General features: G+C 40.7%; 1 protein-coding gene across 4 annotated transcripts; it reads right to left on the minus strand.

Moving 5' to 3' along the window:
- Positions 1-1,105: 1,105 nt before the first annotated feature.
- Positions 1,106-22,635, minus strand: sbno1 (strawberry notch homolog 1). Of its 4 annotated transcripts, XM_084035194.1 has the most exons (35): positions 22,326-22,635; positions 19,889-20,008; positions 19,699-19,797; positions 19,342-19,572; positions 19,127-19,259; positions 18,735-18,835; positions 18,526-18,622; positions 18,006-18,166; positions 17,511-17,644; positions 17,304-17,394; positions 17,042-17,203; positions 16,760-16,895; positions 16,585-16,690; positions 16,356-16,509; positions 16,063-16,245; positions 15,231-15,328; positions 14,992-15,143; positions 13,969-14,163; positions 13,706-13,882; positions 13,440-13,612; positions 13,195-13,326; positions 12,491-12,626; positions 12,217-12,329; positions 12,063-12,134; positions 11,899-11,983; positions 11,599-11,673; positions 10,825-10,971; positions 10,623-10,717; positions 10,434-10,520; positions 9,951-10,088; positions 9,778-9,854; positions 9,302-9,495; positions 3,055-3,155; positions 2,564-2,690; positions 1,106-1,769 (listed from the first exon to the last, which is right to left on the minus strand). In XM_084035194.1, exons 2-35 carry the CDS (start codon positions 20,006-20,008, stop codon positions 1,702-1,704), a joined length of 4,350 nt encoding a protein of 1,449 aa, XP_083891320.1. In that variant the 5' UTR covers positions 22,326-22,635; the 3' UTR covers positions 1,106-1,701. The 4 variants fall into 4 exon arrangements, with proteins under 4 accessions (XP_083891320.1, XP_083891319.1, XP_083891318.1 ...); XM_084035192.1 differs by lacking the exons at positions 1,106-1,769; positions 2,564-2,690; positions 3,055-3,155 and adding an exon at positions 5,657-8,824; XM_084035191.1 differs by lacking the exons at positions 1,106-1,769; positions 2,564-2,690; positions 3,055-3,155 and adding an exon at positions 5,657-8,824 and having other exon boundaries at positions 19,127-19,262.
- Positions 22,636-23,121: the final 486 nt, after the last annotated feature.

The raw sequence follows: 23,121 nt of genomic DNA on the forward strand, positions 1-23,121 counted from the left end.
AAATCCATTCATTGTTGCAGATGTTTTTTAAGCAAACATTACCACACACAAAAAAAAGCTCAGGTTTCAGTTCCTCAAATGTTTTCTTCATCTTCTGCAGATGCACTTTATACTTTGAGTACATTTCAGAGCTTGTACTTTTTCACTTCTACTTGCGTAAAGACATTCTGTAATTTTGAAACCTCTGATCTTCTTTGATAATATTTTGGATTTGAATGGAAACCCCCCCAGAAATGTTTGTCATACAGATTTCTGGACCCTTTTGTTGGCCATTTATCTGCAAATATGCTGACATTGTACAGACCACTAATGGATTGATCAAGTAAAACTTATTACATGAGCATAACACCGGTTTGTAATCTTGTTTTTGTGTGATTTTACTTTTTAAATGCAGATAATTGGATTGCAGAAAGATTCGGATCATTAGTCTTTCCCTTTAATCCCTGGTACAAGACACTTTTATGTCCTTAAGTAGGCTCAGCTCTGAAAAAATATATACTTAAATGGTCTCACCTTTGACTGTTAACACAGGCAACTCTTAATCTGTAAATTACTGACCTAAAAATGGCTTTTTATTTTGTTTTTAATTACTTGTAAATGATCACTTCATCTGCTCCATGTTAGAACCTTACCTGCAGCATTATTTCGGATATTAAATTCCCTGCTGGGTATTTGACAGAGTGTTAAGTGGCACTCAAAACTGTTTAATGTCGACAGCTTGTGCAGCTGTTTTTTTTTTTTACTTTTTTACTCATACATTATTTTTTTATATATTATTACTTGTATTTTGTGATGTAAATATAATTCTTTTGATTTGCGTAAACTGTGCTTTTCTATTCATTTGCTTATTTAATTTATATATCCAAAGGGGGCTTTACAATCCCATTTACAGACACTTGGAATAACATGCAAGGTGCTGGCCTGAACATCTGTAGTTCAGTATCTCGCTCAAGGACCAACTCACACGTTTGCAGAGAAAAGAGATCCCTCCCTGCAGCTTCACAGCCTGCTTCTTATTTATACGTTAAAGTAGGGATTTTTATATGCTCATCAAAACTGGGTGAGGAATGTCTAAAATGCATCCAATCACACAACGACAACTATGTTGAAAATACAATTTATTACACTGAGTAATAAATACATACAAAGATGCAAGTAACAGCATTTTCCATTTTTTAATACCAAAACCAACCTCAACACGAATGAACCGATGCGTTTGGCAAATCTCTGCCCTTCACTCACTCAATCATGTTTGTTATAAGGATCTGAAAAACAGACCAAAATACTATCAAAAACAAGTCATTTTCCATCTACCCCTGTACAAGCCATGCACTGTCTACCATTAACCCCTGGGCCCTTTCGCATGCAAAAATCAACGTTTTAAATATGAAGTCAAAAATTAAGATCCCAAAAGTGGGGGCGCATTAAAACACATGATATCCTTTCATATGAATTCAAGTAACCCACAACATGATTTAAATGATTCTGCAGAACCCTTTAGGAGTCATGAATTAAATTATTGTGTTTTTTTTTTTCACTCTCTCTCTCTCTAGGAGCTTGCTTTTCCTCATCCTTTGTTAATTTACTTCCTCTTCTCAAAGGAAATGCCATGCAACTTGTTTTTTTTTTGTTGTTGTTGTTTTTTTTCCATGAGACGCACACTGTTAGTTCTTCTTGCAGGGAAGGAATGTTTGTTCTTAGCTAGGACCTCGCGTTTCTCTCCGTCTCAGCCAAGCATTCACGCACCAACCCTCTGGCATGAATTATTCCTTTGAAGAGAGACAAATACACATTTAGATGAACAAACTTTACACTGCTGTACATTTTGCATTTCTGCATATCCAGTGGAGAAAGAAGTATTCAGACTTTTTACTTAAATAAAAGCGCTATTACCGCACTGTGATAGTACTCCATTTCAAGTTAAAAGTCCTGCATTCAAACCCTTAGTTAAGTATAAGTATGTAAGCATCAAATAAAAGTGTACTTAAAGGGATGGCCGTGGTGTTTTTTTAAAGTGTGGCTGTATGAGGTACTTCTCCATAGTCAGTGTATTACTACTACGTAGTAGTAATAGAAACAGGAAGGAGTACCACTACAGGAGCAAAGCAATGTCCTATAGTGGACATATTTTAGACACCTAAAAAACTCAGTATCAGTTTAAGTATTCACTATATTTAGACTATTTTCACATCGCCATCAAACAGAAAAGAAGCCGTTATCTATGCTCTCCTCAATGCCACCAGACTCCATTCACAAATCTGTAGTTTTAACTCACAGACCTCAGGTTTAAAATAGTTTAGATTAGAAGCAGGATAATTTCTCAACATTAAGGAAACATGTCATCCTTCAGTTTATCACAAACATTCAAGACGTCTTGAGATACGTGGTTTTCAAGTGACCAAGCTGTCAGGTAAACGTAGTGAGTAAAAAGTACAATATTTACCTCTGAGATGTAATGGAGGAGAAATATAAAGTAGCATAAAAAATACATACTTAACAAATTTGAGGTACTTGCAGGTAACTTAATTACAGCAGTTGAGTAAATGTACTATGTCGCATCTACCTCTTTTCAGTCTCTCCATTGCACTCTTACTCCCAGCATACGTGGGCCTGATCTCCTTCCCAAGCTCTTCGATGATGGCCAGCAGCTCTGCATATTTGTTCTGAGGCACTTGGCTGCCACTGGAGCCCTGATGTTAGAGCAAACACAACCAGATAAGCCATGTCCAACACATTTCACTTCGTTTTTGGTATGCAGGAGGCATGTTTGTATGAGCCAAAGAAGATTACACAATACAGTACATCATTGTGTCAATACTCATTTCCATAGGAATTAAAAAATAATAAATCATTCAAATGATATTCATGTACAGCCTTACAATATCCCTATGAATATCCTTACATTAAACCAGTGACTGTTCTTACAATACATCTGTTCATTCTGTCTCTTGCAAGACATTCTACTTTATGAAGGGACAAAAAAATCAATTGAAATGGGAAGAAGCTCAAATGAAATGCCTGTGGGAATGAGAGGAGCAGTTTCATTGCAGTTACCTGTGAGAATCCCAGAGATGGAGGTCCATAGTCGCTCAGAAGGGGCCTGTAGGACTGCAACGTGCTCAGGTTAGCAGCCGAAGGAGATTGGAGGCTTCCAACTGTTCACAAATTATAAAGTTGACATTGGTGAAGACGTGCAGCACAAAAAGACTCATATGTCTACATTATGCCGGTGCTTATTTCTTTAAAACATTTTAGAGTAGGTGGAAAAACAAATGTTTCCCAGAACCAGAGGAAAAATCTTCAAATTACTTTTGTTTAAAAAAAAACAACAACTCAAAGATATTCTATTAACAATAAAAAACTAAAAAGGCAGTCAAACTATATTTGCCTTCAAAATACAGTGAAGTAGAAGTATAAAGTAAATGGAAATAATCAAGTAAATAACCTAAAAATTGTACAGCGTTTGCATTCCACCACTGTTAACATAAATACTATAAAAACTACAAATATTTTCAAAGATACAGATAGAGGTAGGTATACACGTAACAATGGAAAAAAACTCTTTGTAAAAAAACATTTGTACAAGTACATCACAATTGTACAATATGTACAGATCAGTACAGTTACTTGGATTGTAACGTACTTCCAGATTTTGAATACAGGAGTTTCACTTGTAACAAAGTATATATATATTTTCTTCTTTAAAAAAAAAACAAAAAAAAACACTGTTACTTAATAAACACCACACATTTCCACCACCGGGCCTGCAGGGCGGGTGTTTCGTCCGCCTCCTCGCCGCTCCCCCTGCCGCTTTGTTCGGCTGTAATATTCCACCTCGGACGCGAGATGTCCTCGAAGAGTCATAAAAACAACATTCAGAGGCAGATCAATCAGCGGCGGCTCCGACCGAGGAGCATCATGGAGGAAACGGAACAAGGCTGGCTCAAGAAGACACAAGTGATACATTTTTGTCACCGCGTTACGGCGCCCGACCGGCGGGACCGGGACCTCCGGGACGACGGATAATCCCCGTTTAGGAACCGCCGCCGTCTCGTTTCGCATCCGAACCGTCTTTCGCCGCCGAGCGACGCCGCGGATGGCGCTCTTTTTCTTTTTTCCTTCTACATTAGTAATAATGGCGGATATGAATTAGCCTAGCTCCCAGGATCTGACCCTATATATATAACTGGACAAAAAAAAAACTACAGACACTGTCTTTCTCCAGGTATTCTCCGAGACCCCGAATTTAACACTCGATTTAACGGACGGATACTTTGATTTTCCGCCATTTTTTCTCCTTACCCTGGTTCCCAGAAGTTCCCGGAATGTGCTGATGGACATTGGGTTTGTAAGACATTCCCAGAGACATTGTAAATTAAAGAAATAAAAATGACCCGAAATTCAGTGAAGCGTCTGTCTCTCACTTTTTGTTTACAACAGCGGCACCGGCAAATATGGCCGTCACTTTATATTGACACCCACTGTGCTTTCTAACACCGCTACTATCCATTGCGGGTTATCAAGAGAGAAGAAGAAGAAAGAAAGAAAAAAAAAACGGTTAAAACGTGATTTCGACGATAAAAAAAAAACACAAAAAAAAACGACGGAATTCACACGCGGTTTTCACGCGTTTACTCGCCAGAAAGTCTACTTTGAACCGCACTTTTAAAGGAACCGATGATGTTTTATTAACATTTTATTAAAAAGACGTTTATAAAGTGAACATGTGAAGTGTGTTTACACTTTTTTTTTTACACATTTAAAATAAAAATAAATTAAAAAAACGATTTTCACAAAACGAATTTAGCTAATTCCGGTTAGATTTAACATGAATCCCGATCAGTTAGTGGAGTGGATGTTTTTGTTTAAAGTTAAATATGAACATTTTAACACTCGGAAAGAGAGAACCGGTTCGCAGATACCTGTCTTTGTCTGTGGGGGCGCATCCATTGTTGTCCTCTATTGTGTGTTTTTATACTACATGAAGTAAAAAGAAAAGTCTATATATATATATTAAGTAAAATAAGGCTCCGCTCTTATTTTGGAGGCATGTGGCTGTGTGGGGGTTTTTTTTCGCTCCTCTTCCATTCAAATAAGCAGCCAGTTGGTTTAAAAGCGTAAAAAACCTGTTTCCCATCAGGCTCTCTGGTTGGACATACACAAGCAGGGTTTGGCCCAATCCTGACCCAGTGTCACGACCTTTGACCCCAGTGAAGTCAGTCCCCCCCCCCCCCCCTTTATATGAGATTTTAGGATGTGTTTTTACAATGCACTGCTTGTTTTTTTTAATCTGAAATTGTTCTGCATATCATATAAATACGTGTATTTATATAATATTAATTATAATTATGAATGAAAAGTACTAACCACCAGATTAAAGATCCCAGATGTACATAAAGTAAAAAACTTACTTTTAATTTAGTTATTTTCAAGTATTTTAGTGCTAAGGATCTGAATACTTATAACATCTAAAACAAAGTGACTTTCTATTTCTGAAAGGATCATTTTAAACGCATCAATAGTGGTAAAAGTGCCCAGCAAAGTTTGAAAAATACATCAGAAATTTTGCATTTTTACAGAGCAAGCCTGAAAACGTATTTTTTTTATAATGATCTTTAGCACACATCCATGTATTACAGTTAACAGTACAACGAGGGAGAAGTATACCAAGCTTTATTGAGCATCACACTCGTTCATGTACAGGTGTCTTGTTGAATTTTTTGTACAACTCTGTCAGTAGTGCAACTGGTGCAATAATGTAAGGAGAACAAAATAAAATTAAAAAAAAAGAGAAGTCCTTCAAGAGTTTCAACATCAGGAGGAGCCGATGTGCCGCCTCCCCCGCCCCGAACACCTCAAAAAGACTAGATTAAAACAGGAGTTGTTGGCTTATATGTGGTGGTTATTCAAGTTAAAATACTTCCCCAATTAAACAGCAGATCTTTTCAATAAAGTCCATCCAACAGAATGTTTTTTTTAAATCTGTTTTACAAAGTGTACAAATTGGTATGATACAAAGACTCCTTCCTTCGCGTTTCACACGGTTCTAAATGCAATCGAACAAGAAGAGAACACGCAGTTAATGACGTCAACTAATCCACAGGTTAACGACGTGTCTGAGCAGACTGGCCCAGAAAACACATCCCATCTATTTTTTTTTTTTTTTTTTTTAATAATCATCAGCTTTTCGAGACTTCTGGTCAGTCCCTTCCAGTGCAGATCTAATAATATAATGCGATATAGGACTGAGGAGGTAAGAGAAGAGGTACACTATTCAACAGAAGCAAAATCGAGCATTTTTTAAATTACAATTCGGCAGCAGACTTAGAGACGCGTTTTCCAAACATGTACTGCTCGTATCGAGCTGCGTGAGTCGGTTTCCACGGAGCATCTTAAAGACACGTCATGCATTTCAGACACTTAGTAAAACTCTCAAAGATTTTTTTTCTCGTTGTTTTGATTTTCGAAAGGAGGGTCTTTGTGTGAGTTTAACCCCTGAGCAGAAGTCGATTTAAAAAGAAGAAGAAGAAAAGAAAGGCAACAAAATAAAAACATGAGCAGATCACAGAGCTGCTCTGAGACCTGGTTGGAAATAAAAAAAAGAAAAAAAAAGTGATTGTATTCGTCAAGAATTTCACATTTTCTCACAAATCGTCTCAGCTGCTTCACCGTTTGTCGTCCACTGAATGAGAGTTTAGTCCGGTCGGGTGTCACCGACGTCACACCTGACACACTTCAAGGTGAGGTAAAGACCAAAGGTGGTTTCATCCTGCAACACAGACTACCAAAACAATATACGGACCAGGAGAAGGGAGCATGACTGCTCAACGAAAACAGAAATGTATAAGCAGCAAATATACACATTTAATAAATGTAGTTCTAATGCAGTTGTGAGTAGATACGTGAACAGGGATGAAACTATTAAATGTATAATTGGTAAATTGTAGTTTTTCTTCGTCTAACACTTCCAATATTCTTGATTCCAGCCACTAAAACGAGAGAACGTCCTGCTTTTCTTTGCAATTTAAACTAAATATTTTTGCGGTACTGACTAAAACAAGACATTTGAAAATGATTTGTTTGGCTCTGTAAAGTTGTTGGTTCGTTGTTTTATTTTTTACATCATCAGATACAGAATAAATGAAAGAATTGTCAGCAGATTAACAGGATAATTAAATGTATCTGTAGTTGTGTTTATTAATGTATTTATGAGACTATGACTCCTTCCCGTAGGCAACCACAACAGGAGGCAAGTGCATTAATACATAACGAGTGGCAATATAGTAAAGAAAATGTAATCATTTAAAACCACATCTTCATAAGAGAAGTTAGAATTGCTAATAGTGCTGTAAACCATTTCAAAACTTTGAATACCTGCAGAATTAAAGTTAATCTGTGAACAAATTTGACTCGGTTTTTATGAATTTTTTTGCCGTTTCAATATCATCTTTGGGAACCATTTTCTCACCTTCATGAGCGATAAATAGAAACCACCAGACCAGCTGACGCTTAAATAACCAAAACCTTCAGGTTCCGCGGTTTTCCAAGTCATTCTCAAAACAAAAGTCTGGTTTTGGTTGCTGGAATCAAGTGATTTCAATATACACGATGTCAAGATACTCGCACTGGATTTTACCCCCCAATCATATCTGCTGAAAGCATATTAGGAAGGGATCTCTTATGGCAAAGTTCACCCCAAAATCCAAATGTTCCCCCTCTTACCTGTAGTGTTTACCAATCTAGATTGTTTTGTTGTGTGTAGCTGAGTGTTGGATTTATCTGCCTGGAAGAAAAACCTGTTTTAAATGTTCTCAGGGGGATCAGACTATGAAGACAGTTATGTCAATGTGGACAAAGTGGAAAAAACAGTCGACATTTGAAGTAAAAACAAACCGAGGAACTTAGATAAATTTGAGACTTAACGTGCAAAAAAAAGAAAAGAAAAAAAAAGAAGGTATGTGACGATGATGCAAGAGGATCCTTGTTATTATTTTAACATTTTCTTTTTTTTTGTCTCGACAACTTAAAAAAAACAAAAAACAATGGGCACATATCAGGTTTGCTGTAGTGGACTAATTCTCTCTGTATTAGTGCTGAATCATGTCTGAGCGGAGATAAACGGACATATTAATATGGGATTGTTGTTTAGCATTAAATGCACTTTTTTCTTTCGTTAATGAATCAGACTTTCAAAGACACAATGGTGTTCATCTCATCCACCTTTGGTCTAAACCAAGGAAAAAAAGTCTTTGTTTCATACCAGGTAGTCTGGACTGAACGGCTTAAAGCAGGGCCGAGGAGTGGATGACTCAACAGCCACAGGCCAATCAGCCCTCCAGGTTTCAACTCTGTCTCGATCAATATAGCACAAATCTTTTCACTCTGAATGTCAGAGGACAAATCATCACCCATCAAAATCTCTCTAGGTGAAAAAAAAAAGAAGAAGAAAAAAAAAAGAAAACCCCTGAAATCTTCTCTGTACAACCACGGCTTTACATCAGAATCACCACAGCTTGGAGTGACCTCTGACCCTCAGAGACTATAGGGAGGAGGAAGGGGAGGGGGTAGAACATGGGACAGCAGTCCTGGAGTCTGCAGTGCAGAGAGACTTGCGAGTCAGATCCCTTTAGACTGGGTGGGATGTGGGCTCGAGACAGGCTTTGACGTGGTCCAGCTCCAAACTATGTGTTGGGTGCATGACTGAGACTTTGGGGATGAAGCTGCTGCCGCTTCTGCAGCTCTTGCACAGCGAGCTGCTGGCACTGGTCCGACGTCGACAGCTTGTTACATAGTGGAGACACGCAGTTCGCTGGAATGATCAGACCTGCCAAACAAAGAAAGGATTGAGAGTGAACTATTGGCCTGGACCAACGGTGTGGACATTTATAGTACACATTAAGAAAGAAAAGAGTTTAGAAAATGTGCTCCTTATGAGAGTTGGAAGAGAGGATCAATAACTGGTGATTGCAAGTTAAATATGAAGCTGCAAACCTCAGGATGACAGAAAGGCCAAGAAATAGTCCGCTACATAAACGGCCAAAATATCACAACTTTTCATTTTCTTACTTTGGTTTTTGTACAGATTAAATATAACTAGTTATGAGGCTGAAAGCTTATTCATCACATGTGTATTTAACATCTAAGACTTTTGTTGAGCTTTTAAGACCTACAGATCATGTTTCCTTGGATAACAACCTAGAGGCAAGATTCATCTTCTCATCCAACTCCCTGCAAAAAAGCATTTCCCCAAAATCTATTTGAAAAGCTATTCCTAAAAAAAAAAGTAACAGTTTGAGCTTACCAACTATCCTCTGTCCATCTTCTGTTCTGAGGCGGACTATCTGCACCTTCACGTTGGTTCCACTGACCGGGGTGAGTACTTCCTCCAGCTCGTTCCACACGCTGAGCACCGAGCCACACAGGACGTAGTACGTCCGACACCGCAGACCAACTTCACACTGGAGGCCGACCGACGCCTTCTTGCAGTTCCCTCGCCTGTGAGCCGAAACAAACACGTCCCCAGTCATCAGAAGCACAGATTTATTGGCTTTAAAATGATAAAGGAGTCAACAGTCTATCATTTTGTCATTGTCAGCTACTTTAGTAATAAAGTTTACGAATCGTTTCGAGTCTTTCAATCCCAATGTGTCTCTACTAGAGATAAATCTATAAGAAATAAAATATATTGACTGTAGTTTTTAATAATAATAATCAAAAGAGGATGTAAGGCATTTGTCGGGAACTATTTTCAGCAGCAGGATATGACTGTGCACATACCAATACGCGTGAGAGCAGATCTTTGCCGACGACTTGTACTGGTCCATCCAGTGCTGCTTGGCATCTTCTGACAAAACCTGATGGCAAAAAAAAAAGACAAAAAGACCATCATTCACCAAGTAAAACATTGAGAGTTCCTCTGACAGAAATTTCAATCAGAAGAATGTGGTGACCTTTTTAAACTTCTTCTTGATGTCCGTGTACGTCTCCAGCTTGAGCTGCCTGCCGGTGTTCGGCCTGTAAACCAGGAAGAGCCTCTTCTTGGCGTTCACCTCTTTGACCAGAATGGCTGTTCTCTTGTTGTTCCTCATCTGAAAACAAAAATACACACTGCATTTTATGATTTTAGATATGAAGGTCCGTTTACTCGTAGTACTCACAGTACTACTTCCATCTCCAGAACCGCTCATCCGTTCCTCTTTGCACTTGGTGCCACTACAACAACAAACTTTATGTGTTGGCCTGTAACCTTTGAACCACAAGTCTAAGAAAACTTTCCTAGATTCTGTTGGCCCAGACGAATCCATCCACATAAGCGACACCCATTTCACATCAAGATCCTTTCACAGCCATTTTAAATCCTCTTACACTAAAACTTCATTTTAAACAGTCTAGAGGTTGCAGAGCTGATATAGAAGTCCTCGTCGATCTCATACCTGAACATAAAAACCATCATCTGCTCCGTTCTGATCTGCCCAAGCATGCGTAGCTTCCTCCCATGACATCCCCCTCTCCACGCCCACCTGGGAAAAGAGACACAAAGTCAGTTGACCTTACTGCGACTTAACCACGGCCTGTGGAGGGGAAGGAGGTCAAAAATGGCACAGAAAAGCTTGTAAACGTACAGTGTAGAGCTCGACATGTCCTGATGTGGTGTAGCCCGGCGTTAGGAATTTCCTGCAGTCTACCTTCTTCACCTTCTCATCGCCGGAGCCCAGATCTAATAGGAGGACAGGAAGAAACCGATTCTGATACCTTTAAGATCCAATGAGGTGCTGAAATCCAACATCTGACTCAGGGGTCACTGAGGCTTGGTGATCATCTTACCGAGAATGCCCATGTCATATCTGCCATTCTTCTTGGCTTCCTGAATGACTGCTGCCAACGTGTCAGAAAAGTACTGGAACAAGGCATTTTGCTGCTGGACCTGCATGCCCAAAATACGGTTCAGGAACTTCCCCATGTTGTTGTAGTCTGCAGCAGGAACAGAGCAAATATGCGTCACATTTATGTGGAAATTCCCACAGAACTGCAACCGTGTCACACGTCACATATAGAAAAGACTGACATTGCAATATTTTTCGATATGAAACAAATACATGAATATTCATCCTAAATGTTGTAGGCTACATTGTAAAGTTAAAAGCACCGTTCTGGTGCACATAGAAGTAAAAAAATTAAGAGGCCAGATAAACAATGTTGTGCTCTAGAGAACAATTTAATCCGAACCACATTAGTATAGATAATAATGGTGGTCACAACTATAAAGAATGGGAAATGACACTGGCTCCGTATTTCAAGATTCTGGTAGAGTTGCCAACAGTGCCGCGGTCCCGTCGCACCGAGGACAATCCGCCCTAGTCGACAGTGACGCTGGGTTGAATCCCCCGGGCGGACTGAGCAGATCCCACGGTACAGATGCGTAAAAATACTTTTGTTTCATTATGAAACTGGCCTACCTAGACTGTAATTAATGGGAAACACTGGATTTCCTGTCGTAATGTGAGGCATTAGAGATAAGTTGTCGATATCGTACGTCCTTTGATGTCACAGTTGCAATGCCGATGCTGAAACAACCCTTTAAACAATTATAAAAATCACCTTTGTCCAATGACATTGCTCCAGATCTGTCCTCCACATTAATGAGGCCCACACCTATTAATCCAGTCTGGATTTCTACAGAAGGAAAACACTGTTGTTACTGAAGGGCCAGAGATGTAAACAACAACAACAAGCAACAATTAATACCTTAAATACATTAATAAGGTAAGCAATAATTACATTGATCTACAGGGTTAAACAATTGTACAATAAAACAGTAGATGTTTGACTGAAAGCTAAATAAATGAAATCGCCTTTTTTGTAAAAGACAAATTTCAAAAGTACCGTTGAAGAATTCACCTTTAAAGTTTGAGGGTGGAGGGACTAGTGGAGAGTCGAGCTTTACGATCGACTTCATCACGATCTCCAGAGCGTTTCTGCCGTACTGCAGCAAAGACAAACGGGATTTAGTCGCTGCCAAATAAACGCAACACAATTCTGAGTCAAACGTGTGATGTTCTTACTTTGTTGTCAAAGTTAAACCTGCTGAGATCTCGAGTTTCTGTTGCTCTTCTGTCTCCATGTGTGAGAGCACCCTGTTACACAGATTAAAACAGGTTGATATCAAACTTCCTTTAAGTGCCGATGTTCTTAAGAGCACACTTAAATAGTCCTCACCAGGCTTTCTAGTCTTTTGGCAACGATGGATGCAAATCTCTGCTCTCCTGCAAGCTCCGATATGAGGAAGACATATTCTGGAGCCGTGACCTGGTTGGACCTGTGAGTTCTCCCTGTCATTAAACAAACAAAGCAACGTTTTGAAGCACAATGTTCGTCCGCATCCATTACGTGAAGACTTTCAGGCCCAAACGGACCACGACAAGAGGCTCAATTTGGAATAACTGGCATTAGGTCTGGTTCTGCCTTCAGAACGACATTAAAATCTACTGACCGAACTGCTGGATCGCTCTGTCGGCACTCCACGGGAGCTCCAGTGTCATGTGGACTCTCCGCCGCTGGTTCTTCACTCGACGATCCGCTTGCAGGGATATACCTGAGCTGGCAGCTTCCGAGATGATGGCTATGTTCTGGTTGAAAAAAAAGAAGAAGACAATATTCAAATACATAATAATCATCTTTATTTGTTTAAGTCTGTTAGGCTGGTCCCCAAAGATAATACTGTACAGCATAACAAGGGAGGAGTAAAGCAACTTGTCACAGCTTTGCTTCCACACTGAACCGGTTCTGTTGGTTCACTTCATTTGGCTGGTGTGGAAACTATCAATCAAACCCTGAGGTGGATTTAACAACCGGACTTGGAACTCCTGAATAGCTGCTGCTGATATTATTTTCGGTGTGAGAGCAAAACAGACCAACCACAGGATTATTTGATTGTAGCTCTTAAGGCTGTGCGATGCATAATTTCAGCATCAACACTGCGATGAGTGCATGTGCAACAACCACATCCCTGGACAAATAAAGTAAGGGAAGCATTTTTCTCTGCTCGACACCAAAGCAAAACCCTGCAAGAGAAGTGTTTCTGACAAAATGTTAAATGTCGTGTAGTGTAGTGCTAGTGAGTAACATGAAGGATCTGCATACACAGCAACCCACCAAATCCCAATCACTCCTGATCAATAACAACTTTGCCTTTACCTTCTCTCCATCCATGAACCTCTGCTTCTCTGTGAGATTAAGGATTTCCACGGGGACGTCCAGCTCAGACCGAGACTCGTACGTGATGCTGCCGTCGTCGTTGCTGACCACGCGACCTTTGCGACCGGTCATCTGAAACGCAGTCGAAGAAACAGTGAAGGGAGTTGAGATGCAAAACCAAATATTGACCCAGACGAACAAACAAAAGAAGTTATACTGTAGGCGCCAGCCACAAAAGTGTCTACCTCAGCTACGTTTTCGGGTCCTCCCAGCTCGTCTATTAGCTCGTCCAGAGTGTTGGGAGGTAGATCCTCAGCCAGATCCTCGAGGTCTTCAAGCAGATCTTTCTTCATTTTCTGGGCATGTTCCACTGCATCCTGACTTGTTGTTAGGGAGTTATCCTGACTCTCTGCCTTGACTTATGAACAAGTAAAAACAAGCCGCTCGTTAACCCTTAAAAGGCTGAATCGGAGTGCTGTAATCCTGCTTCGCCATGTGGTATGGTGCTTACCTATGGCAGGGGCGCTGGGGGCGATAACCTGGGCAGTGAAAGCAGGCCTGGTGGAGCCGAGCCCAGAGGCTAACAAGGCACTTTGAATAGAGTCTGGATCAATACTCCTCCTTCTCGTTTTCTTCTTCTTCTTTTTCTCTTTTCCTCTCTTTGGTTCCTTTCTGATGAGCCACGGATCTAAAACAAAAAGAAGGCATAAAGATCTCCCGTCCTGAATTTTATATATAAAAAAATCTTTAAGCAACCTCCCTCATCAGTCTCACCATCTTCGTCGCCGGACTCGTCTCTGAATGGATTGAAATCGTCGTCTTCATCCCCTGAGCTGATAGACTTGAAGCTGTCATCGCTGTCTTTGCCGGACTCTGCATCGGACTCCTCTGACGGGCTCTCCTCCGAGCTGGTACCGGACAGACCGCCGTGCTTGCGCGGTTTCTTTTTCGCTTTCTTTAAATCTGACCCTGGAGAGATGATCAAAGGATAACACATTTTTGACGTGAAAATATATATGAATCAATACTTTGTTTTTCCCCCCAAATGAGTCTTCCAAAGGCAAGGCTCAATTTAAAAGGGTATTTTTCAACCTGGACCTGATTTCCCCATGTCTTCGTGTCAAAGTAATGGATTCATTGAAACCAGTTCACTAAAATAGCTCAAATGTTTGCCACTGACAGGTTCAGATTGTAATTTGAAGTGTCTGACAACATTATGAAAATAACGCTACGGAGAAATAATATGTTTTTCTTTACCTTTCATCTGCGTTATTATGTCTAAGCAAGTCTCGCTCAAGGAGAAGTCATCTTCAGGAGAGCGTTAGGTCTCATCCATAGTACTGAAGTCAGCTAAATAGTCAGCAGAAAATCTTTTACATAACACTAAGCTATGCTTTCTGTATTACAACTAAACACCAGCAACTTCTCTCACCTCTTCCGGGTAACATTTCCCCTCCCACAAGATTTCAGAACGAGACTCCTTGAGCGAGACTTGGTTAGATGCAAAAACAAACGGACCGAATCAAGTGAAATGTAAGGGCCTCTGCAGGGTCCTTTCCATAATGGTGTCGGACACATCGAATAACAACCCGAGGCTGTGGCAAAACAAGCACTTTCAGGAGACGTACATCGACGCCGAGGAGTTACACTGAAGCCTGTTTAGTGGCTGCTGTCTGCAGCAGTTTCAACCATAGTCATCCCTATTATTCACTTCAACACAAAAACACAGATAAACAGGTTTCAGGTAGAAAAATGCCAGCTCCCCGTTAATCAGTATTGGCTTAAAGTCTTCATTACCTTTCCGCTTCTTGCCCTTCTGTTCTTGTTGTACGGCAGTTTCAGAGGGAGAGGGGGTCTTCTTAGCCGAGAGGTCGATACCCAGCAGGCTGTAAAGCTTCTGTCTGTCAGGAGCTGGAAAGTGCTTTTCAATCAGGGACTGCAGCACACCTCTACAACAAAAATCACGTCATTATAGGGACATACATACGGAAGGTTAAGATTGTGTGAGAGAGAAATCAAATTAAGTTGGTCCGCACTTTGCCGTTGACACAAAGTCGTTGAGCTCTCCTCCTCCTTCTTCCAAGGCCTCGAGTGTTCTCGCTTCTCCGGTGGACTGAAGGCCGATCACGACACACTGCAGAGGAAAGGTATGCAACGTTACAGCAGGCACCACCACACAAAAAAACATTCAGGAGGACGCAAAGCTTTTGTCTGGCAAAGTGTTCGCCTCGCGTTTTGCGGTGTTGATCTTTAGCAAACGTGTAATAAGTTATAGCCTCGGTCGTGTTAAAAATCAAGCTGAAATGAAACCCTTTTATGTCACATCCCCAGTTGTACTAATCACCTATTTAACAATATACACAAAAAAATATTTATTTGTAATGTTCAATCAAAATCTTCCTGGAAAACAAAATATGACATGTGCTTACATCAGCTAGCAGCACCACCCATTTTCAACAAATAACATCCATCCATCAACTCTTTTCTGGTCTTTTCAACCATCAAATCAAATTCCCAGTGTTATGTCACGTCCGTCTGTCCGGTTTCACTCAGAAATCACCCCAGACAGAAGATCGATACTCTTGAAATGCCGTTTCTGCTCGACTGTAAAGCTCCACTATGCAGTCGGCTGGTACCAGGGTTTTTTTGGGCATTCCTTGTTATTTCTCACCAGCACTTTCACTACATTTTGCTGACATCATACATTAATGTCTTCATCCCTCTTCATGCACTTGTCACACATTTGTTGTTTTGCTTTTTTTGATAAAATGGGAGCTTTCTGCCAATCAAAACTATGCAGAATTGCTAACAGCAATTAATTGTATGGCAGAACGTACCGTTATTTATGCATTTCAATAGTAGTCTCACCTTTCCATTTTGGACCTCCTCTCTGGCGAGCTGCACCACTCTGCGGACTTTGGAGGCAATGCAGAGGTATTTGAAAAACCTCTGGTGAGCGGACCAGAACTGGCCCCACATGGACTTCTTCATGCGTTGCTCTGCATCCATCAGGTTTGCTGCCTGCTGGAACTTCTCACGTGCACTCACCCACTGAGGAGGAAGCACAATGACATCAAGCCGTTAACCGAGAGTACAAAATGAAAGAATCAGGGCGATGCGCTTCAAATGCATTTCTATACGCTTAATTCTCATGTGCTTACCAGTTTCACAGATTTGTTGTACATGTGGATGTATTTATGAGTCAGGGGAACCTCCTCAATCTTAAAGGTCACACCTGTAAAACTCAACTGCCTTGCGATGTACATCCCTCTCAGTTTCATGTCCATAGCTACTATCTCCATGGCGCCAACACCTCTGAAATTGAGGGAGACATTTTTATTTTAGGTTTTTCCACACTTCACCAATCAAGCTTAGAAAAGAGAAACGTACCTGCGCTCAACAGCTTGGATAAAGTTGCCAAATTCTCTGAAGGGTGTTTTATGCCCCCAGATGCCCAGACGGTTCATATAGGCCATATTTCTTGGTTCAGAGGCACCTTGATAGAAAAGTACATTTGAGTTTGGATTGCAGAGTTTTCCAAATAACCAATGTATTGCCTACTAACCTGTAGCACTTGCATACACAACACGAGCCTTGGGGAGTTTGTTCTGCAGCTCCAACACGGCAAGCCCTGTTTTTGTAGGCTTGGACGATCCAATTGGACACACATTTTTGGCTTTGTGACACTCGTCATACACAATCTAGAGGATATTTGGTTCAGGAAAGCATTCCCAAGAAGGAAGAGGGTTCACCTGTTTAAGATCACTTTGATGCAGTTAATTGACCCTTCGCTCACATGAAAAAGTGACACCTATTGGACTAACTGATGGCCGTTTGAAAAGGATACAGCTCCGTCAAAGTCCTCGCCACACCAGTGGAGAAGCTGCTGAAACCTGGTCTTGTACTTCCCTCCTGATTGGCTCTCTCCTATCAAGGAAGAATAGGTGGCGAATATCACACCTTTCTTCACACTCCCATTGTGTTTTGAGGAGATTTTCCCATATTTGAACTGAAAACACAACAGGCATATTCGAGTCACACTTTGACATAAATTAAGCCAGGAAACAATTTGTACCATTTTCGCCCGGTGCGTCATACAAGTGCCGTACCTTGTTCAGCGAGTGAACCTGGATGTTTTTGGCTCCTATGTCCCTTAAATCCCTTTCAGCATCGTACTTCAAGTCATTGGAGACACTAAACCTGAACAAAATTGAATATAGAAAAATAGTTTATTCTGTTGGTATAACATCTATATGATGAGTAACATTTTCTAATTCCACATGTTAAATATGATGTAAAGTATTTCAGGTATTTACCAAAGTGACCTCTTCCTCCCTAAAAGGTAATTCTCGTAGATGATCCCTGCGATGGTCCGGCCTTTTCCCACACCGGCTCCGTCTCCAATCAAATACGCAGCTCGGTCACCGTTGGGGAGGAATGTCTCATGTTGCTGTCAAGCACAGGGACAAGAAATAAACCATTGAAACTGCACAATTTGCCTTTGAAAAACAAGTCGTTTAACACAAAGACATCACACGTTAACCTAGAGTTTTCATTTTTGCACCAAATGATAATAATATGATAGATATAATAATAGATTTTCTGAATATGAGACCAAGTCATTTAATTAAGTAATTCAAATGTTATGGTGACGATGTCATAACACATGAAAACAAACATTAGAAGTTATTCAAACAGAAGCTATGGATGAAAAAAAAAGACCTTTCAAAAGGCTACTTTTTCATTTACAATCTTATTTTCATTGAGAATATTTTACATCAGTTTGTGCTGATAGGACTGACGATGCTTACCTGAGCTGCATACGTTATCGCCTCCAGCTGCAGAGCGGACAGGCAGCCGCGGTCGATGACCTCCTCCGAGATGGACAGTCTGTACCACACGTCTGGAGGGTTGACACTGGACAGGGAGCTGGTCTCCACCACGGGGTCAGGATGCCGCAGGCCGATCTTTACTGCATTAACAGACAGACGGACTGGTCAGTAGATCATTAACAATAGCAGGACATATTGTGTTTGATTTGACTGCACGCCATCGATCAACGGTGATACCGAGCACTGCTGTTATTGTCACTCGGTGCGGTCCATTTTCATTAGGCCTGAGCTTAGCATTAGCACAGTGACTGGGTGAATACTTCACAGTAAATGTCGGCCTGCTGCACTTCACCAGGATATTATACTCAGAACAATCATGATGAGACACTTTCCAGACCGTTGTTGATGTCAAATACATGCGTGGCTTGATGAATCGGGGAGGAAAAAAATTCTGCTTTATAATTCTGATACAGTCCACCAACCCAACAGTCGTACTTACGTTTCATTGGCATGTACTCTGCATATGTTTCTGCATGACCCAATTCGTCTTCCTCCTCTTCCTCAGGCTCATCCTCCTCCCGCATCCCTGGGATTTTCTGTCATCACAGATTGACATAACCGTTGATAATAAATTGCCTGTGACATGTCAAAAGATTTGGTGGCCATCAACAGCTTTTGACAAAAAAAACCCTATATAATAATAATTACCAGAGAATGCGAGAAGGTTTGCACTTTAATGTCGTCATTAATCCAGATCCTGGCAGGATCTTTTCCCAATACTTCCTTCTTGATCCCGTTGATCATTTCACCTTAAACATCAACAGAGACCACAGGCGTCATTTTAACAGTTAATGTACTGACAAATGTTTATGTCATAATATTAGAGTTTGGATCAACGGTAAATTAATCAACGGCTGCTGATGTTTTATTTTTCATTAGCTTCAGCCCATATTTTTGGTGCTCTGGACCTAAAAGGAATTTAACTTTTGATATATTTTATAAGCCTCTACATCACTACTGCTTGCTAATTGTTGTAATATTGCTCAACCAAATGAGTAAAAAAAGCAATCTAGCTGCACATTTAAAGAACAATAAATAACCTGTAGCTGTTGCCGTTGCTACTGGCGGAGCAATGTTAGGTGGAGGCTTTAGCCTCATGAGCTCCATCAGACTGTTGCCCTTTAGACCGGTGCCCTTCACATTGCTGGTCCGAAGGAGGTCTTTCAACTGAATCTGCTAAATGAAAATATATGATCAGCACAATCATAAGAAGCTGGTAGAACTGGCAAGGTAGCCTATCCATCACAACACATACCTGATCTCTGTTCGAAGGCACTACTGTGGACATTGAAGGAGGAATATTGGTGGAGGAGGGGGGGGTCGAACATCCTCGCAGGGCTGAATTAGCAACATGGACCACTTTGGTGACAGTTATGGTATGTTTGATAGGGTTTCCGACTGATTGTTTGGTCACAGAGGATCCTAGTGACGGCAACTGGTTCAGCTGATTTAAGACAAACGTGGTGGTTGACGGCTGAGGTTTGTGCTGTTGGAGACATTGAGCAGAGAGAAAATGTTATTTTAACGCACACCACACAAGAAAACATCAGCTGCAACATAACATTATGTCTTCAATAATTAATAAAGGCAACTCAATGCCCGGGAATCTCACCCTGACTGTAATTATAGGGACTGGAGCTGGAGGCTCAGTTCGAAAAACTTCCACTGACTCTGTCCCCACACCTACATCCAGGGCGTTGATGGAGATAGACTGGAAAAGGAACGGAAATCAGAACAGTGGCATTCAGTTAGGAAAACATTAATAAATCACTTATACTCTATGAGAACAAAGACCAGCTTACTTGCTGGGTTGTAGAGGGCTGTGCAGCATCCTGAGAATCAACATCAAATAGGCCAATATCATTTGGACAAATGCCACTCTCACTCAGGGCAGCAAGAAGTAAATCCTGTCCAGGATCCATCTGCAACAAGTATAAATAAACACACACACATTAATACATTAATAAAAAAAAAAAAGGTTTAGGACGATCAATACATTTGCAGGATCTAGCCTCTATAATGTGAGGATTCACAGCTTTTGTTTATTCTGGCAGTAAAAGAAATCTCTATTTACATAATTTACATTTATTTTCATTAAACTTACAGAAATCTTGAGAGTTTAAGATTTAACATTTAACATTTACATTACTTACTTTTCCCTCACATGAAGTAACTTTCCATTCAATAATAATAATAATAATATGTTGTTAAATGTCTATTTTGGAGTAGCCATGAATGCAAAGATCCAACAGTGCATGCTCACATTTACACATGACCCACATGTATAGCACAGGCACGATCAAACATGGAATGCTATGTAAACCTCAGAGTCCAGTTTCCAACTTAAAAACAAACCGGAGATACATTCAGTGCAATCGGTTTAAAATAAAACACCTGTTTTTTTCCAACTGTAACACAAAGGTTATTTCACTTCGATGTGAGCAGCGTATTAAAACCCATTTCAAATGTTCACCTCGGCGTATCTCTTCAGACGGGGCACGAAGAAGGAAAAAGAGACGTAAAAACGAAACACTAACCGTCTCTAGATATTTAAATCAATTCCATATCAATACCGGACGAGTGAAAGTCAAGCCATTTCTCACAGGAACGTCTGCACGCCGGGTCTGACTTGGTTCAAAGTGACCCAAAACAAGACACGTGTTTGCAATGCCCTGCTTTGGTACGCGCAACTTCCTGGTCCTCAAACGTAGCTCCCTCCCCTCCCGGACTCCTCGCTAGCTTGACCGGTTTCTATTAATAATAATGTATCCAAACCACAAGCTCCTCTAATGAATGAAGGGACCAGACAATTTAAACGCAGATACGTTCAAGCACGTTAGCGTAGCAAATTCGGCTAAAGATCAACCGCCACCATCCAGCTAAACCGGCCCGTTCGGAGCTGGAGTGACACGGCTTAACTTAGCTAACAGAAAGCTAACCCGCTGAACTCAAAACACGCCTTCTAAAGTAATCCCGATCACAGTGAAGCCACACACGTAATGTTTAATTAACACCAAACTCCACGCGACTAGCTTCACGTTCACGAAACAGTTTGCGGCATTCGTGCGTTAATTAACGGTCAGCGCCGGAGACTCGCTCACAATGTCGAGTTAGCTTTTAACGGTGAACCCGGCTGCGACCACGCACGAAGGTTACGCAATTAGTACTTATTTTAATATAACCACCCCGCACTGGGTTTAAACGTTAAACCAACATGTTTTTAAAATATGACCCACAAAAAAACTTTATTAATCTAGACGGAAGCTGTAGTGCAGCGGTCGCGACACAACGTGTGGGTGTAAAGCTCAAATATACAGAATTAAAATAAGATATAAACGTTAAAATGTGTGAGGAAGGTAGTCAAAGCAAGTGAAAGGCAAGTGTCTTACATACAACAGGTTAAAAACAGAAACGTGCAATAAAGAAGCTTTATTTATGCATTTTAACGAGTAATAGGCTTTTCAAAATTGAACGGTTTAAAAACAGTAAAGTAGTAAACAAAACTTGCGGTATGATTATTATTTTTTTTAGTTTTGAGCCTAAACCTAGTACAGTGAATAGTTGTATCCTGTAAAATGTCAGATACAATAATAACTATACGTTTCTATGTACATATCTTCAGTCATTTTCAGTCATGTAATGCCTTATTGCTATTTATTTTTAGGTTAATTATTTTTGGAAACGTGTTATAAAAAAACGAAATATATTATTTTGTGTGTCTTTCATGTTCAATGTTAAGTGGCTTTCTGGAACATTCAATAAAACGATATTTGTCAACACAAGTCGCTAGCGACGATCGCAAAAATGAAACTGTCTCATGATGAGGTGCAGTCCAAAGCTAGCTTGTTTTAGCTAGCGTGTTACGTTGCTATAACGAGTTGCTAACAAAATGCCGTCATATAGCGCTAACGTGAAGTTGACATAACGACCGCAATAACCGAAAGTGTCGGCATGTCCGTCCCCGACCTGTCCCAGTCGGAGCGGCGGGTCTCGGTTGGACCGGGTTTAGCTAACTGCCCCCTCGCATTGTTGTGATGTTGTTGACGGCGCTCTGTGTCATTGCTCGTCGCTAAGCTAACAGTAGCAACGAGGGGGTAAACGAAAATGAAGCTACCGCTGTCACAGCCTTGAATCTAAATATAACACTTCCTTTAAAGTATCGCCGCGATACGTTTGTGACATTAATAACCGGGACGTCGCTGTTTGACATAACGGCCGCCCGCGCGGAAATCAACCCACCTGACAGTTCAACGGCCGCTCTCGCCGCCTCGGTTCGGCAGTTTGTTGTCCTCTTCGCTCCGCTGCGCTCACGCCATCTTATTTTATCAAACGCTCAGCCGCATGCTGGTCACGTGACGTGCAGGCCCGTTTTCGCAGTCAAACTTCTCGACGGGCGTCGGTAAAAACGGGTCTCCGAGCAGCCGCGGGGCGTCCCCGCGCCACAACAAACCGTCAAAACCGAGAAAGTTAGCATTTCAAAACCGTTGGCTCAAACGACAAAACATAGCAGAGTCAGCGAGCTAACGCAACGTCACGTGACCACGCGAGATCTTGGTAGGAAGTGACGATGAACGTGTTTCTTCTTCGTTGTTCTCTTCCTTTTTGTTCCCCCCTCTACTTCTTTCATAGAGGTGGTGGAGGAAGTATTCAGATACTTAACTTAAGTAAAATTACTAGTAATATCACACTGTAAAAAAATACTCCAATGCAAGTACAATTCCTCCATTCAAAACCTTCCTTAAATAAAAGCATTTCATTATTATGAGCAAAATGGATTTCACATATTAAAATTACTCAATGCAGAACATTCCCCCTTGTGACTGAAAAATATTTTTGCTAAAAAAAATAGTTATAATAATAATATTTAATAATAAGTCTTATTTTAGATGTAAAACTGTTATAGACTCTGTTTTGTATTTAGAAATCTTGATTTGAGAAGTTCATTAGTTCCCTGTGAGATGTAGCAGAATAGAAATATAAAAGAGTTCTTGAATATGTAGTACTTGAGTCAATGTATAGTTACAAGTACCAAAAA

This window comes from Eutrigla gurnardus (genome assembly GCF_963514095.1).
Source record: "Eutrigla gurnardus genome assembly, chromosome: 19".
In the NCBI taxonomy this organism is placed as follows: domain Eukaryota; kingdom Metazoa; phylum Chordata; class Actinopteri; order Perciformes; family Triglidae; genus Eutrigla; species Eutrigla gurnardus.

What these genes read in the sequence shown, in the direction of transcription:
- sbno1 (XM_084035194.1), bottom strand. Translation starts at nt 20,008, where the DNA reads ATGGATCCTGGACAGGATTTACTTCTTGCTGCCCTGAGTGAGAGTGGC. An exon ending in TGCCTTCGAACAGAGATCAG is followed by an intron (nt 19,260 to 19,341) that starts GTATGTGTTGTG and finishes TTCATTTAGCAG; the next exon opens with ATTCAGTTGAAAGACCTCCT. An exon ending in TCAAGAAGAAGTTTAAAAAG is followed by an intron (nt 9,855 to 9,950) that starts GTCACCACATTC and finishes TTTTGCCATCAG; the next exon opens with GTTTTGTCAGAAGATGCCAA.